This window comes from Ornithorhynchus anatinus, chromosome 4 (assembly GCF_004115215.2).
Source record: "Ornithorhynchus anatinus isolate Pmale09 chromosome 4, mOrnAna1.pri.v4, whole genome shotgun sequence".
NCBI lineage: Eukaryota > Metazoa > Chordata > Mammalia > Monotremata > Ornithorhynchidae > Ornithorhynchus > Ornithorhynchus anatinus.
In genome coordinates this window covers 34704948-34720756 of record NC_041731.1, presented here as the reverse complement: position 1 = coordinate 34720756, position 15809 = coordinate 34704948, and the positions used below count along the sequence as shown (strand labels likewise).

Below are 15809 nucleotides of genomic sequence, written 5' to 3'. Positions count from 1 at the left end.
AACTGCAGGCCCGAAGGCACACTCAGAATGGAAATTCAAATCTGTAGTCGTTTTTTCCTTGATTCCAACTTCATAAAATATTATGTCAGAAGTATAAGAGGCCCCCAGTCAATCTCTTAGCACTTACAATAAGAATACTGCATACACAGTAAAATTTACATTTCCAATTATGAACAGAATCATTGCCAAAACAAAACTTGAGAGCTCAAATAAAAGGCAAGGCAAAAGGGGCATTTTAAAATGCCAACTGTGGTCACATTATTTAAGGCAAATTTGTTCAAAGGAAAAATACACTTTTGTTATTTTAAAAGTGAGTTAGAATTAGAGTTATGCATTTATTATACATAACACCTAATGGAATGTTATTTATGAGATTATCTCAAAGTGCTTTAGGCCACTGGCTTGGGGAAATTAACTAAAAGCCTGTAAAATCAAATCAGCCATACAGAGAGACATGTGCCTAAAAGAGGTAATTAACTAGTGTATGATCACATCAATCAATCAAGCGCATTTGCTGAGCGCTTGCTGTGTGCAGAGAGCAATGTACTAAGCACTTGGGAGAGTACAATATAACAGAATTGGCAGACATGTTCCCTGCCTGCTTACCATATTGTTACACTGTACTCTTCCAAGTGCTTAGTACAGTGCTCTGCACACAGTGCTCAATACATACGCTTGATTGATTGATAACGAATTTATGGTATCATGCAAGGGGGTTGAGCTGAACTAAAACCCTGGGAAGTCTGGCTCCTAATTTTCTGCTCTTGCCACCAATAATGATAATAACGATGGTACTTGTTAAGGGCTCACTTTGTGCCAAGCACTGTTCTAAGCAGTGGGGTAGAGACAGCGTAACCAGGTTGGACACAGTCCTTGTCCCTCATGGGGCTCGCCCACTTATCCCCATTTTACAGATGAGGTAACTGAGGCCCAGCGAAGTGAAGTGACTTGCCCAAGGTCACACAGCAGGCAAGTGGCGGAGCCGGGATTAGAACGCAAGTCCCTCTGACTCCCAGGACCGTGCTCTAACCACTAAGCCACGCTGACTCTGCCTACAAAGTATTTACTGAAAAGTAGGACATTTTTTCATTCTCTCACAGGCCATTGTAAAAGATTCAAAATCCCTCCCCTTCTTTTATGTCAGCCATATGACTGATTGAAAGCATTCATTATACATTTCCCGTCCTCTTTCGATGTGTCCCCGTGGATGGTAAAACTGTGCTGTTCTGATGCACTCCAATAGCCACGCTGTTATCTTGGTCACAGGCAACCCTCTGAACATTCTGTTCAGTTACCTAACTAGTGCTTCCAGGACTCATCCGGACACTGTAATTCAGGTTCACTAGCTGAAAACCACGGAATTTCTTACCATGACTTTTCCACAAGAGCAAGCAATTCGGTCCCAGAGAGCTTCTGAAGGAGGGATGGTGGCGTCGACTCACGGATTCCTTTTACATTCGAATGTAAAGTTCTTGGGTACGCCACAGAGGGAACTGTTCACCGGAATCAAAGGTTTGGGTGTTGACAATTCCACAGGGTTGTCGGCAGGATAATGTCAGAACAGAGAGGGTGACGGTAACACTGCCAAGCCCCCAAAAGAAAATTCAGTACTTCAAAGTGGAAAATGGAAAACCAGCAGGTTCAACTCTAGTTGTTCTTGGTGGGAAATGGGGAGGGGGAAAGTGGTGTAGATGGCAACGCCATCTTTCCTGTCTCCTAGGCCTGTAACCTCGGTGCTTTCCTTGACTCCTCTGGCTCATTCAACCCACATAGTCGATCCATCACTAAATCCTGTCAGTTCCACCTTCACGGAATCACTAAAATTCATCCTTTCCTCTCCATCCAGACTGCTACTACGATATTCATAATAATAATAATAATAATTATGGTACTTGTTAAGCGCTTATTGTGTGCCAAGCACTGTTCTAAGCACTAGGGTAGATACGAGTTCATCAGGTTGGGCACAGTCCCTGTCCCACACGGGGCTCACACTCTTAACCCTCATTTGACAGATGAGGAAACTGAAGCCCAGAGAAGTAAAATTCATTTATTCATTCAATCGTATTTATTGACTTGTCCAAGGTCACGCAGCGGACACGTGGCAGAGCTGGGAGTAGAACCCAGGTCCTTGTGACTCCCAGGCTCGTGCTCTCCAATCACTAATCCTAACCCACCTTGACTACTGTATCGGCCTCCTGGCTGACCTCTCGGCCTCCTACCTCTCCCCACTCCGGTCCATATTTTGCTCTGTTTCCCGGATCATTTTTCTACAAAAACATCAGGCCACGCTTCCCCATTCCTCAAAATCCTCCGGTGGTTGCCCATCCACCTCCACATCAAACAGAAACTCCTCACCAGGGGCTTTAAAGCATGCAGTCCCCTTTCCCCCTCCTACCTCACCTCGCTACACTCCTACTCCAACCCAGCTCGCACACTTTGCTCCTCTAATGCCAACCTTCTCAATGTACCTCCATCTCATCTAGCTCGCCCATGTCCTGCTTCTGGCCTGGAACCCCCTCCCTCTTCATATCCGACAGGCAGTTACTCTACCCACTTCGAAGCCTGATTTAAGGCACATCTCCTCGAAGACGCCTTCCCTGACTAAGCCCTCTTTTCCTTTTCTTCAACTCCCTTCTGCATCACCCTGACTTGCTCCCTTTATTCACCCCATCCCAGCCCCACAGCACTTATATAAATATCTGTAATTTATTTATGCATATTAATGTCTGCCTCCCCCTCTTGGATGGTAAGCTCCTGTGGAAAGGGACTGTGTCTGTTTATTGTTACACTGTACTCTCCTAAATCCTTAGTACAGTGCTCTGCACACAGTAAACGCTCAATAAATACAGCTGACCAACTGACTGACTGGTGGTGTTCTGCCTCCATTTTAAAGTTGGAGAAAGATACAGGCTGCTCTTGAAAGCCCACCCAGAACCTGGTTCTACAGATGGGAAAAATGGGCTTCAGAAAGAGCCAGGGCCTGGGAGTCAGAAGGACCTGGGTTCTAACCTCGGTTCCGCCACTTGTCTGCTGAGCGACCTTGGGCGAGTCACTTCACTGGTCCTCAGTTACCACCTCTGTAAAATGGGGATTAAGACTGTGAGCCCCTTGTGAGGCATGGACTGTGTCCAACCTGATTAGTCCGTTTTGTACTTTTTATTATTATTTCTATTTATTTATATTAATGTCTGTATCCCTCTCTAGACTTTAAGCTTGCCGTGGGCAAGGAATGTGCTTACCGACTCTGTTATACTGTACTCTCTCAAGTGTTTAGTATACTTCTCTACGCACAGTAAGCATGCAATAGTAGTAAAAATACTATTGACTGAGTGATTTACCCCAGTGTTTAGTACAGTGCCTGGCCCAAATTAAGTGCTTAATAAATACCATTTAAAAAAAATACCCTCACAGGCCATTAAGAAGGCAGAGAACCAGAAGTGGTCGGGAGAGAGGAGAGCCTGCATGTCTCTCTCTTATTCCCTTTCTCACACACAAAAGAACAAAATTGTCTGTTAGTAAAGTAGAATTTAAGTAATAGAAGCAATCTTAAAATTCTCATTTTTCACTGCACTAAAACAAACACATAACAGACCCTTCCAAAGTGGGCCCCAGATTTTTCCCTCTAATTACCTGGGGCTGAAACTAGTGAGATGGTTTTACTGTGCAAAGATAATAAATTTACTATGGCATCTAAGCGCCAGAGTTATTTTAGAAACCACTAGATTAAAAAAAAAATCCACTGTTCTGGGTGGGGATGTCCTCTTAATAAGGCAATACTATGCCTTATTATTACCGACTGCAGGTCGGGTTTTCGTTGCCTCAGCATTCCGCTGAATGTTGAATGTCCGCTGAACTTTTTTCGGGATGCTTTGACTACGTTACCCAAGCTGAATTGATTCCATTTCGCATGCGGCAGCAGTAGTCTGCCATTTTCAGTTTCCAAGCTACTGGTAGGGGGGAGGGGCGAGTGGAGAAACTGTATCAGGAGAAGGAATAGAAAATGTCAAATACTAGCCAAGTCATCACTTCCGCCCATTCCCCTACTCGTCGTCGCCCCTCAACCGCCCTCGCCCCCCCCGGCCCAACCCCAATTAAAATATTTGCCATGGGAATATGTGGGGGTCAGAGGAAGGGAAGATATTTTCCAGCTTAAACCATGGACAGGAAGTCTTAATGATATGCATTAAATCTAGTTTGACGATTGATCGTTTCAGCAAATGAGCAAGAAAAATGAGGGAAGCAGTTCAAATCTCTCAGGTATTCGGCCACTTGAGGAAAATTTCGATGCCAACATTTTAGCAAGCTTAGTACTCATTAAATAAGAACGGTAAAATAGTAACTCTTAAACACCCACAAAAGTTTTAAAGAAATTGCAAAGGACCCTCTGCTCTCGATCACAACTCATAAGTGGTGTCACACTAGATTTTAAGCCCTTTAAGATGGAGTCTGTTGCTTATACAGTAGATGAACAGAAAGCAAATTCTATTGGTTGCTTTTCCCTCTACGTGGTGACCACCCGTCCCGACATTTTATTTTTCAGCAGGGAGTGGTTTTGGTGTGGCAAATACCAAGGAAAGGAGTTAATTATTTTCCCACAAACATTATAGAGACCTCCAAATTTGTTCAGTATGGCCTAGTGAAAAGACCTCGGGCTAGGGAGAGTCAGGAGACCCAGGATTTAGACACAGCTCCGTTATTTGCCCCCTTGGTGATCTCGGGCTAGTCGTTTTACTTCTCTGTACCTCAGTTTCCTTTTCTGTAAAATGGGGAGGGAATACCTGTTCTGACTGAGCCTCATGCAGGATGTAACTCAGTGCTTGTCACATAGTACGGGCTCAATGAATGCCATCATCATCATCAACATCATGACTAGAATGGAGTTCCCATCTAAGAAGCTGAGACACAATTTGATTTATAAGATTTTCCAAATCAAGGGTTCAAAGAAGTCTGTGATCTTTGGAGCCATGTAAACATCCCCCCAAATATACCAAGAGTCCCCTGAAAAAGAACCTCAAAGTGGCCCCTTGAGACAACATAACATTTAAGAGGAATCCCCACCACTGGGAGCTGAATACTGCAGAACTGGTAGAGTATATTAAAGTACGAATGCTGTTCATTGATGGATAAATATACATTTCTACAAGCTTAAAATAGCCAGTTTAAATAACCGGCTATTTCAGAAGCAAGCCAAATTTTAAAAGGCCTCCGCGAAGGTGGACGTTTAAAAAGTGCCAGAGTTAATATGGCTAAGTGTGGTTTGGAGGTAAAGCCAAACATGAATCAGAGGCTAACCGTTGGAAATGCCTACATCTGCTCTCACCAGTGTTTCATCCCTTCTTTCTTGCTATTGCTTTCTGATTTATAAGCAGCGTGGCCCAGTGGATACAGCCCGGGCCTGGGAGTCGGAAGGACCTGGGTTCCAATTCCGGCTCCGCCACTCGGCTGCTGTGTGATCTTGGGCAAGTCGCTTCACTTCTCTGGGCCTCAGTTACCTCATCCGTCAAATGGGGATTACGAATGTGAGCCCTATGTGGGACAGGGAATGTGTCCAACCCTATTTGCTTGTATCTACCCCAGTACTTAGTACAGTGCCTGGCACATAGCGCTTTAGAAATATCACAATTATTATTAATATTAGGTAGGGAAGCAGCGTGGCTCAGTGGAAAGAGCACGGGCTTGGGAGTCAGAGGTCATGGGTTCGAATTCCAGCTCTGCCACTTGTCAGCTGTGACTGTGGGCAAGTCACTTCACTTCTCTGTGCCTCAGTCACCTCATCTGTAAAATGGGGATTAAGACTGTGAGCCTCATGTGGGACAACCTGATTACCCTGTATCTACCCCAGCGCTCAGAACAGTGCTCTGCACATAGTAAGCACTTAAATGCCAACATTATTACTATTACTACCATAAGAAGCCTTAAGTTTCTGTTTTAGGATTCTAAACTTACCATGCAAAATACAACAATAATAATAATGTTGGTATTTGTTAAGCGCTTTGTTACAAGGGTATTTGTTACGTATTTGTTACAAGGGTAATAGTGGATTAACCCAAAGCTCAGATGCCATTCTGATTTGGGGGAGAGATATCATAAAATTATAATAATAATATCGTATTTGTTAAGCACTTACTATGTCCCAAACACTGTTCTAAGCACCGGGGTAGACACACGGTAATCAGGTTGGACACAGTCCTGTCACACACGGGGATCATAGTCTTCATTCCCATTTTACAGATGAGGGAACCGAAGCATAGAGAAGTGAAGTCACTTGCCCAAGGTCACCCAGCAGACAAGCGACAGAGCTCAGATAAGAACCCATGTCCTCTGTCTTCCAGGCCCATGCTCTTTCCACTAGGCCACGCTGCTTCCCCAGATACCACACACACCAAAAGACCAGATAGCCTTTCTTCAAATAGCTGGATTTCGGGTAAAAAAAAAATGTTGCTTCCTTAAATTGGGTTTGTATTATCTCCTCCTCTGGAGGGGCAACAGAAGAATTCACTGGCATCAGCTCTACAGGGCAATCAAGTTGGAATCTCTTCTCTGAGACATTAGTGAAGATGAAAAGGTTAAATTGCTTGTCCAGCTGTCTGGCACTGTTTTCCCACACAACTAATGGTTCTCCATCTCCTAAGACATCAACACTTAGATCTCATTAAAAAGTCTCAGTCAGCGAAGAAAATTTATTAGCGGGGCCTAGCGCAGGCCTGGGAGTCAGAGGACTTTGGATCTAACTGTCACTTGCCTGCTGAGTGACCGTGGAAGCCGCTTAAGTGCTCTGTGCCTCAGTTTCCTTATCTGCAATAAGGGGGTCAGATACCCATTCTCCTATGCCCCCCAGTTTGTGAGCCCCAAGTGGGACAGGGATAGTGTCGGACCTGATTATCTCATACACCCTCCAGCAGTTGGTACAGACACATGCCAACTGCTTAACAAAGCACCACAATTATTAATATTATTATTCCCTTTTCTCCTTTGTATTCCCTAACAAAATGCCCTCTCGAATTATGGACAGTTCTGGGAGAGGAAAGAACTTCTCAACTTTTAAGCAAGTCCAATGTCTCTAGGCCCTGCTGCATCAAGAGGATTTTTCCGTGTGAGTTTTTTTTCCTAATGGCCAGGATTACACTCCAAGGATCCGCAAAATTTACCTCCCCTTGAAAATTCCTGGTAAGCGATGTTGCATAAGTTGATATCAGAGACCAAAACAACCAAACAAAAAGTGTGTCATGTTGTGTTGATCAACAAGAGAACGTTTATAGTGACAATTAGGAAGGGCAGAAGTCCAAGATCCATTAGTTGTGGGTTCCATTTTATCTTTGCCGCTGACTTGCTAAGACTGCTAAGATGTACCGTCTACAATGTAGGGGCAGCCATACTTAACCCAGTGCTCAAGCACTTAGTACAATGCTCTGCACACGGTAAGTGCTCAATAAATAGGACTGAATGAATGAATGAACCCATGGCTAACCCAAAAGGGATATCACGGAGGAGCTAAATGTAAAAAGCTCTTTATTCCCGAGGAAATGGGCTCCAAAGAGTAACGTATCTCAACATTCCAAGAGTGAGGTTGAATATATGGTGTGATGGATACTAGAAAGCCCGTGGAAACCACCAATTCAATCTCTGGGATTTCTGCAACTTGCCACATCTGGAGGCCCCTTCTTCGAGTGCAGCAAGCGTGCAAAAACATCAAATTGGTGTGTGTGACAGCTGTGTTGCTCCTGCTTGTAATGAAAATAAACAGCTTTCACCTGTCTCGCTGGAATCTATAGTTTGGATCAGCATACCTGTCACTCCAAGGACCCCATCAGAGCAATGAGAAAAAGAAAAACAGACTAGCAGAGAAATACGATGCTTTCACCTCGATTGCACCTCTAAAAGAGAAACGACTGCGCGGGAAGTTCTTGAAGAAAGAGTAAAAAAAAAATCTCACTCTTAAGATCAGCCAATTGGGGTAAGCGCCATTGTCTAACTCCAAAGTAATATTAAAGACAGGCAGGGTCAAAGTCCCATTTGGGCAGCGCCGAATAGGAGTGTCCCTATTGGCTCCAACGCAACAGCATAAAGTGACTAATATCAAAGTCATCGTACTGGTCAGTTTCACAACTTTTCACCATTTACTGTCTTTGTTTGGTTCTCCCAGATGCCCTGAGTAAAACACACAGAGAAGAGAAAGAGGGCGAGAAGCGGGAGGGGGTGGGGGGGAAGGGCAGGGCGGGAGGAAGGGGAGAGCAAAACGCTCCTTGGCAGTGGGCCGGCCTGTCGAAAGAAACTAACGCAAGAATCTTTCCGAGGGCTTTGACTCATTCAAAATTCCTTCCTAAATTCTGGGATCATTTCTCTTCCCTCCACGGGGGAAAGAAGATCCTTCTCTAGACCAAATCCACCGTCTGGAGATAAGGCTGGGATGATTTTTTTTTTCAGAAGAGCAGAAAGATCACTTGAAATTTTGCAACCATAAATGGTAGAGCCATGTTCTCTTTGTACAGCTACTTAATGAAAATCACATGTTTTCACAACCACGAATCCACATTTTAAACATACAGGCTCCCATTTACCATGTAATTTGGGGAAGTTAGGCTCATTCTGACAATAAATGAGATTATAAAAGATTCCGGTTTCATTATGTTCTTAAAGAAATCAAAACTTCCTCTAGTTTCGCCAGTCTCGCAGTTTGACTGTAAGCTCCTATTAAATCGCAAATGACTCTTTCGACCTGGTTGAGAGTGACTGTAGCAACACAAATCCTTTCTCATTTTCTCTTCTAGAGAGTTGTGACTACCTAATCCGGCTGCTCACACAATGCGAGGCCACAGGCTTTAGAGGCCTAAGCACAAGGCTTCCAGATCTCAGGAGTCCAAGCTGGTAGGCCCCCGGGAACCTTCAAAACCCTTCCTTCCTCCGAAACCCACCTCCCAAACTGCCGAAGCTGTGCCACTCACCTTCCAAATAACAGCTGGAGGAAGACGACAGTCCTTTCTTCGATTTGCAACCAACCAACTTCAAGCAAATCTCCAACATTTTCATTTGTTAGATAGCGTCCTCGATGTGTGCTTTCCCTCCCGCCCTTTTTGTTCCGAGGGGCGAGCTTTCACTCTCCCAAACCGATCCCGCGGGACAGCTCGGCCTCAGTCCTCTTCAAAACCATCGGAGTGCCCCAAAAGGCAGATAATCTGCCGTGCCCATGTTGGCTGGGTCTTTACTCTAACCTGTTTCTTGTTCCCTCTGCGTTGCTCTTTGGGTGGCAGGGGAAAGGAAAAAAAACCCCAAATGCCACCACCCAAGTTGAAAATGGTTACTTTTTGCGGCAGCTCCGAAACACGGCCCCTCGGCTTCACATCCTCAGCCCGCGCGAAGCCCTCTCTCTTGCAGGCTGGGAATGAGAGCCGCTCTGCTCGTTTTCAACTGCCAACAAAGGGCCCCTCAGGCTCTGGCTGTCTGACTTCATGACATCAGACCAGCTAGTTACGCCCACAAATGCTCCAAGTGGGTGGATTCTTAACCCGCTCCTAACTTCCCCCTTTAGGTTCCACATCGACCACAAGATTTCTTCCTCAGGGGCTCTCTGAAATTGCCTTTTATTTTTCCAGTGGTATCTTTCGAGTGCTACTGTGTGCCAGGCACTGTACTAAGCGCTGGGGGAGATACAAGTTAATCAGGTAGGACCCAATCCGTGTCCCATATGGGGCTCACGGTCTTAACCCCCGTTTTAAAGATGAGGGACCTGAGGCAATGGAGAAGTTAAGTGACTTGCCCAAGGTCACGCAGCAGACCGGTGATGGAGCCGGGAATAGAACCCAGATCTTCTGACTCCTAAGCCTGTTCTTTTTCCACTAAGTCACACTGCTTTTCTACCACTTGTCTGCTGGGTGACCCTGGGCAAGCCATTTTACTCCTCTGTGGCTCAGTCAACTCATCTGTAAAATGGGGATTGAGTCCGCGAGCCCCAGGGGGGACAGGGACTGGGTCCAACCCGATTTGCTTATCTAGCCCAGCTCTTAGTACAGTGCCTGGCCCATGGGAAGGGCTTAAATACCATTATTACTACAAAATTCCTAGGAAACACCTCAAAAACTGGGCTGGGAGTCTTTGCCCAGCAGGGTGCTTTTCCCTCTCACAAAAGCTTAATTAAATGTTCTTACATTTGAAGAAAACCCCCAAATTAAGTATGCTAATGAACCTGTGCAATTCTCACCTCCATGGAGAATTCACTGGTGAGTGACAGGAATGGAAGCCAGACCCCTTGGCTTTTTGTACTCCGGGCTCAGCCTGAGTCACCCAACTTTTCTAGCCTTCCTTAGTTAGAGGCCCAGGCTCAGCAAATTACTGTGGCTAAAAGATTTTGAAAGTTTTAGAGACAAAACTGCATTCAAAGAGGACAAACCACCCTTAACTGCTTCTGTTTCTGTACAGGCGTGAAAAGACCAATTCAGCATTCAATCTCTTTTGCAAACGAAATCAGGTCTAAACACTCCGTGACTTTAAAAACTTGCCAGATTTTTAATATTTGAGGGAGCGCAAAGAATTTCTCTGGCACTGAAAACTGAGGACAACACCAAAGGTTAGCTCTCGCCGAATCCCCCATGCTTTCTCTATTCTTTTGAACCATCAGATGTTTTCTCTCCATGTCAAATGAAGGTTTCGCTAACCCTCCGCTTGAAGAATGCTGCAGCATAATGCAAAATTCCACCACAAACTCACTGCCAAGGCAAACCCTATGCCTGGAGAATGCGGTTGAATAATGCAAAAATTCTACTGGAATTCCAATGGAATTACCTATTCTCGTCCCATCAATAGTCAGTGAGCTCACTGTGATTAAGACTAACTCAGTGGATGTTAGCAAATACATCTTTATGCTCTTTCCATACAAAGGCAACAACGCCCTTTTTTTCCCAATGTTACTGGTCTTGAAAAGTTTTCAAACTCTCCCATTTAGACCTGTGCAATGGCTAAAGAAAGACTCAAGTTTATGAAGAGTATATATTCAATTTTTAGGGTGTTTCTAGGAAAGATTTAGAATAGGGAGAGGTGTGCAACTGATTCATGTCCTGAACGGTTTTATTAAGTGGACTTGGCCCAAATAAAGGGACTCGACTTGCCTAAATCCCCTTCAGGCTCATGGTGGATTTGATTACAAAGCTCCCCAAGGGCAAGAATCTTCATTTTATGTTTGGCAAAATAGGAACGGAGAGGGTCCAGGTGTTCAGGAAGAAGTTTGGGGAAAACCGGGATGCGTGCATCTTACAGACAAACCAATATAATAGTTTTCAAACCTAACGGTCCCCAATCCCTCGAGTTGTCACGAGGAATGAAGCTGTCAATGTTCCAAAAGATTGGCTGGTGGCGGTGGCGATGAAGTATAATAGTCCCTTTTCCCAGCTATCAGCTTTGTTTCTTCACTCCTCTTTCAGCTTTCCAACCATACAGTCTTTCAGCAAGCTCTCCTCTTCTGCTTGAAACAAAGAAAGGGGCTACTGTCCCTCTTACCTGATCACAAGCCGGGATGGCCTGCTGTGTGGGTTTTTGGGGGTATTTTTTTTAGGTGCAGGGCTGATGAGCTCAGGGGATCGGGGGTAGAAAAATATGAGAAGCAACTGGCCTAATATAAAAGCACACTTTCACTTTGCCTCAAACATCTTTCTCCATATACTCATTTTCTTGAACTACAAAAAAAAGTTGAAGAGGGTAGAGAAGCAGTAACTATTTCCCCCGGGGAGCAGGAATAGAGTTTTTAATTATTTTGATCCATTCTGGGGGTCCATTACAAGTTTCAAAGGGCCCTCTGATCAGTAACCCTCGTCTGTGTTTGCGATCGATACCACAAAGCAGAGCAAGCCCGTGGACTTGCTTGCTGCAGATCACCGTTTTTACACTATCTTGTACAGTAATGACTAAAACTTGGAAAAAAATTCAAGGCACTCGGCATATTAAGTAATAGGATCCTCAGTTTTGCCTGCCAAAGAAAGCACACAAAAATTCAAGACTGGATTGGATATGGTCAAGAGGGCTAAAGCCAGGGAATATCATAAACCTTGTTATTAAGCACCATTTCAGTCTTAAAGAGCTGGATGCCAGGCCAGTTGCTAATATGATAATTGTTCATTAGCGGGCATTTTTGGAGCAATACAAATCCACTTCTTCTGAGGTTATTACCCTCACTTCTCCTGTAATGTGGGGGCTGGGTTTCTGAAGACTCCAAGACTAAGGAAAACTTGATCCTGCATTAAGAAAAACTCACACTAGTGCATTCACATACACTTTTGACCAAAGTTGCGCAAGTGTGCACAACCAGTTCTTCTGACACCATCACCCTCTAGACAAAGGAATGAAGTGACGTGCCCAGGGTCACATAGCAGACAGGTGGTGGAGCCAGGATTAGAACCCACAACCTTCTGCCTCCCAGGGCCATGCTCTATCCACTACATCATGTTGCTTCCCATATAGTTTGTATTCAATTTGCTTAAGCTCTTCGTGGGAAGGGAATACGTTGGTTTATTGTTATACTGTACTCTCCCAAGTGCTTAGTACCAGGCTCTGGTGACTTTGGGCAAGTCACTTAACTTCCCTGTGCTTCAGTTACCTCAGCTGAAAAACGGGGATGAAGACTGTGCGCCCCATGTGGGATAACCTGGTTACCTTGGATCTACCCCAGGGCTCAGAACAGTGCTTGGCACATAGTGTTTAACAAATACCATCATTAGCACACAGTAATTGCTCAATAAATGAGCTCCTCTTCTCCCTCTACTCCCTCTACCACCCCCCCTTCACCTCTCCGCAGCTAAACCCTCTTTTCCCCCTTTCCCTCTGCTCCTCCCCCTCTCCCTTCCCATCCCCTCAACACTGCACTCGTCCGCTCAACTGTATATATTTCCATTACCCTATTTATTTTGTTAATGAATTGTACATTGCCTTGATTCTATTTAGTTGCCATTGTTTTAAGAGATGTTCTTCCCCTCGACTCTATTTATTGCCATTGTTCTCGTCTGTCCGTCTCCCCCGATTAGACTGTAAGCCCGTCAAACGGCAGGGACTGTCTCTATCTGTTGCCGACTTGTTCATTCCAAGCGCTCAGTACAGTGCTCTGCACATAGTAAGCGCTCAATAAATACTATTGAATGAATGAATGAAAAATACATTTGAATGAATGAATGAATTGTATCCAGGTAGATGAGTGTGGCTGGAAGAATATTTCCTAATTCCCTAGGAGCATCTCATCCAAAATGCACATTAGAAACACACGTTTTTTGAAGAGCTGAATAAATTTTAATTCAGACCCAGGTCCACTGTTTAGTACCTATCACATTATTATTATTAGTCATATTATGTTATTACTTCTGAGCAAGGATCATGGCTATTTGACTGTTGTGTTGAACTCTACCAAGTGCTTTGCTCAGTGCTCTGCACATAGTAAGTGCTCAAAAGATACCACTGATTGTACTAGCGTTTGAGTGAGTTCAAGCGCTCAGTACAGTGCTCTGCACACTAGTCTGTGAGCTCATTGTGGGCCAGGCTTGTCATTCTTTATTGTTGTATTGTACTTTCCCAAGCGCTTAGTATAGTGTTCTGCACATAGTAAGCACTTAATAAGAATGACTGAATGAATGCACACAGTAAGGGCTTAATAAATACAATTGAATTAATGAAAAGAGTAATTAGACAAGATCCCTTCCCTCGAAGAACTTATAATAGACTATAAGCTCTCCCTCTCTTTAGACTGTAGGCTCGTTGTGAGCAGGGAATGTGTCCGTTTCTTGTTAAACTGTACTCTTCCAAGCGCTTAGTACAGTGTTATGCATACAATAAGCGCTCGATAAATCCGACTGAATGAATATAGTGATCTGCACACAGTAAGCTCTCATTAAATCCGATTGATTGATCAAATTAGAGGAAGGAGAAGCAACCAAGTATAAAGACATGGATATAAGTGCCGTGGGGGCTGAGGGTGGGGTACGGATTTAGGAGCTTGGGTGATGCAGTAGAAAGGGAAAAGAAGATGGCAGAGAAGCAGCGTGGCACAGTGGAAAGAACCCGGGCTTGGGAGTCAGAGTTCATGGGTTCGAATCCCGGCTCTGGCGCTTGCCAGCTGTGTGACTTTGGGCGAGTCACTTAACTTCTCTGTGCCTCAGTTACCTCATCTGTAAAACAGGGATTAAAACTGTGAGCCCCACGTGGGACAACCTGATCTCCTTGTATCCACCAGCTTTTAGAACAGTGCCTTGCACATAGTAAGCGCTTAACAAATATCACCATTTATGACAGATTAGTCAGAGAAGGCCTCCTGGAGGAGATGTGATTTTAGTAGGGCTTTGGAGATGGGGGCAGTGGTGGTCTGTTGGATGTGAAAGGGTAAGCTCATTGCGGGCAGGAACTCTATTGTTGTACTCTACTCTCCCAAGCGCTTAGTACAGTGCTTTGCACACGGTGCATGTTCAATAAGAACAACTGAATGAATGACGGAGTTCCAATTTATATTACTGTTATCCCCAACCCAATGATCTGGGATGAACACTCTCTTCCAATATTCTCCCACAAGGGGGAATATTTATAGATGGCCATTTCTGCAAGAATTGCTCCTAGGGTCTGAGATCCATGTTTCTCCAAATGGGCCTTGGGATTAAAGGGGGTTCTCTGGGTCACCAGAGGGTCTCCCAACCCACAAGTTAATACTGGAGGATGAGGCAGGAAGAGCAAGAGGTTTTCAAAACTGAAATGTTGGAGGGGAGTTAAGGAGTAGATTGGGGAGGTATTCTGAGGGGAAAAGAAACAGGAGAAAGACAACACTCAATCACATGTCCCCGGTTTGGTTAGGAATTACGGTCTTGAGCCAAAGGGGTGACATTAAAGTATCATGTTATTCGATGCAATATATATACTTTTTTTAAATGAACAAGGTCTGCAAAGCAGAATGAGCATCTGGTGCTTTCTCCTCTTTCCACTGGCTATATTTGGTCATCGTGCTATGCATAGTAAAAGTCGGCTGATAAATGGTGGGGCTATACATGCGGGCTTTGGAGCTCCTTGCAAACACCATTTCTCAAGTTTTGATTTTCGTGCCGGTGAGGCTACCGGGAAACTACAGTTTAATTCTTAAATCCAATCATTTTACAGAACTCTCAAATTAGTTACTGAGATAAGATCAGTAATAAAGAAAATTGGTTTACAATACTGTGTTTAAAGCGGGTATGGCTAAGCAAAACTCTAATGAGCCTTTTCATGTTTACATTAAGTTTCTTGGCCTCTTCTCTTTAGCAAAACTTTGAAACCCATGCCAAAAATTTTCTAAAAAAGCTGTAAGGTTTTGGATTTTTTTTAATCACATCAACATTAAACTGTTCTTACAGGGAACAAAAAAACCCTCTAAAAAGGATACTCCTATATCATTACTGATAAAATTCTGTATTAAAAAAAAAAGTTACTTTGTCACTCTTCTCCTGATTCAGATTTTTTAAATGGAAAGAAAGTTTGGTAAGCATAAAACCCAACGTTTTCAACTAGACATAATTCAAACCCACAATCTTTCCATTTTTCTTTATTTTAATAGAAGACCCTTCTATTTACAAAATTCCAGCTCTGTCCACCTATACAGAGTCGTGACGGTTTGAAGTGGAAAGAAAATGGTTAACTTTTCCATTCAAGACTGGAGGAATCTGCCAAAGCAGAAGACCAGGCCTAAGAGCTCACGTTACACTGTGGGAGAAGGTGGGGGAGAAAGGCTGGAGGGGAAAAGAAAACAAGTTCTCTGAGCCTCCTCACAGTATAAGACCCAGCAGGGATTAGGCGGTCCATGGAGGAGCCAATATTTATCCAAG

The 15809-nt window shown here is 44.1% G+C and overlaps 1 protein-coding gene across 3 annotated transcripts in view; it reads right to left on the bottom strand.

Annotated features, from left to right (window-relative positions):
- The window catches only part of ABL1 (ABL proto-oncogene 1, non-receptor tyrosine kinase), a 139933-nt gene that overhangs the window by 46797 nt on the left and 77327 nt on the right, over positions 1-15809 (bottom strand). The window contains exon 1 of one of the 3 annotated variants that reach the window (XM_003428372.4): positions 8943-9434. The exons of the other annotated variants lie outside the window; for them this stretch is intronic. Coding sequence (XP_003428420.2) covers positions 8943-9027 — 85 coding nt within the window. The 5' untranslated portion in view covers positions 9028-9434. Of the gene's footprint in view, positions 1-8942; positions 9435-15809 lie in introns of those variants that run through there. 3 annotated transcript variants of the gene reach the window in all.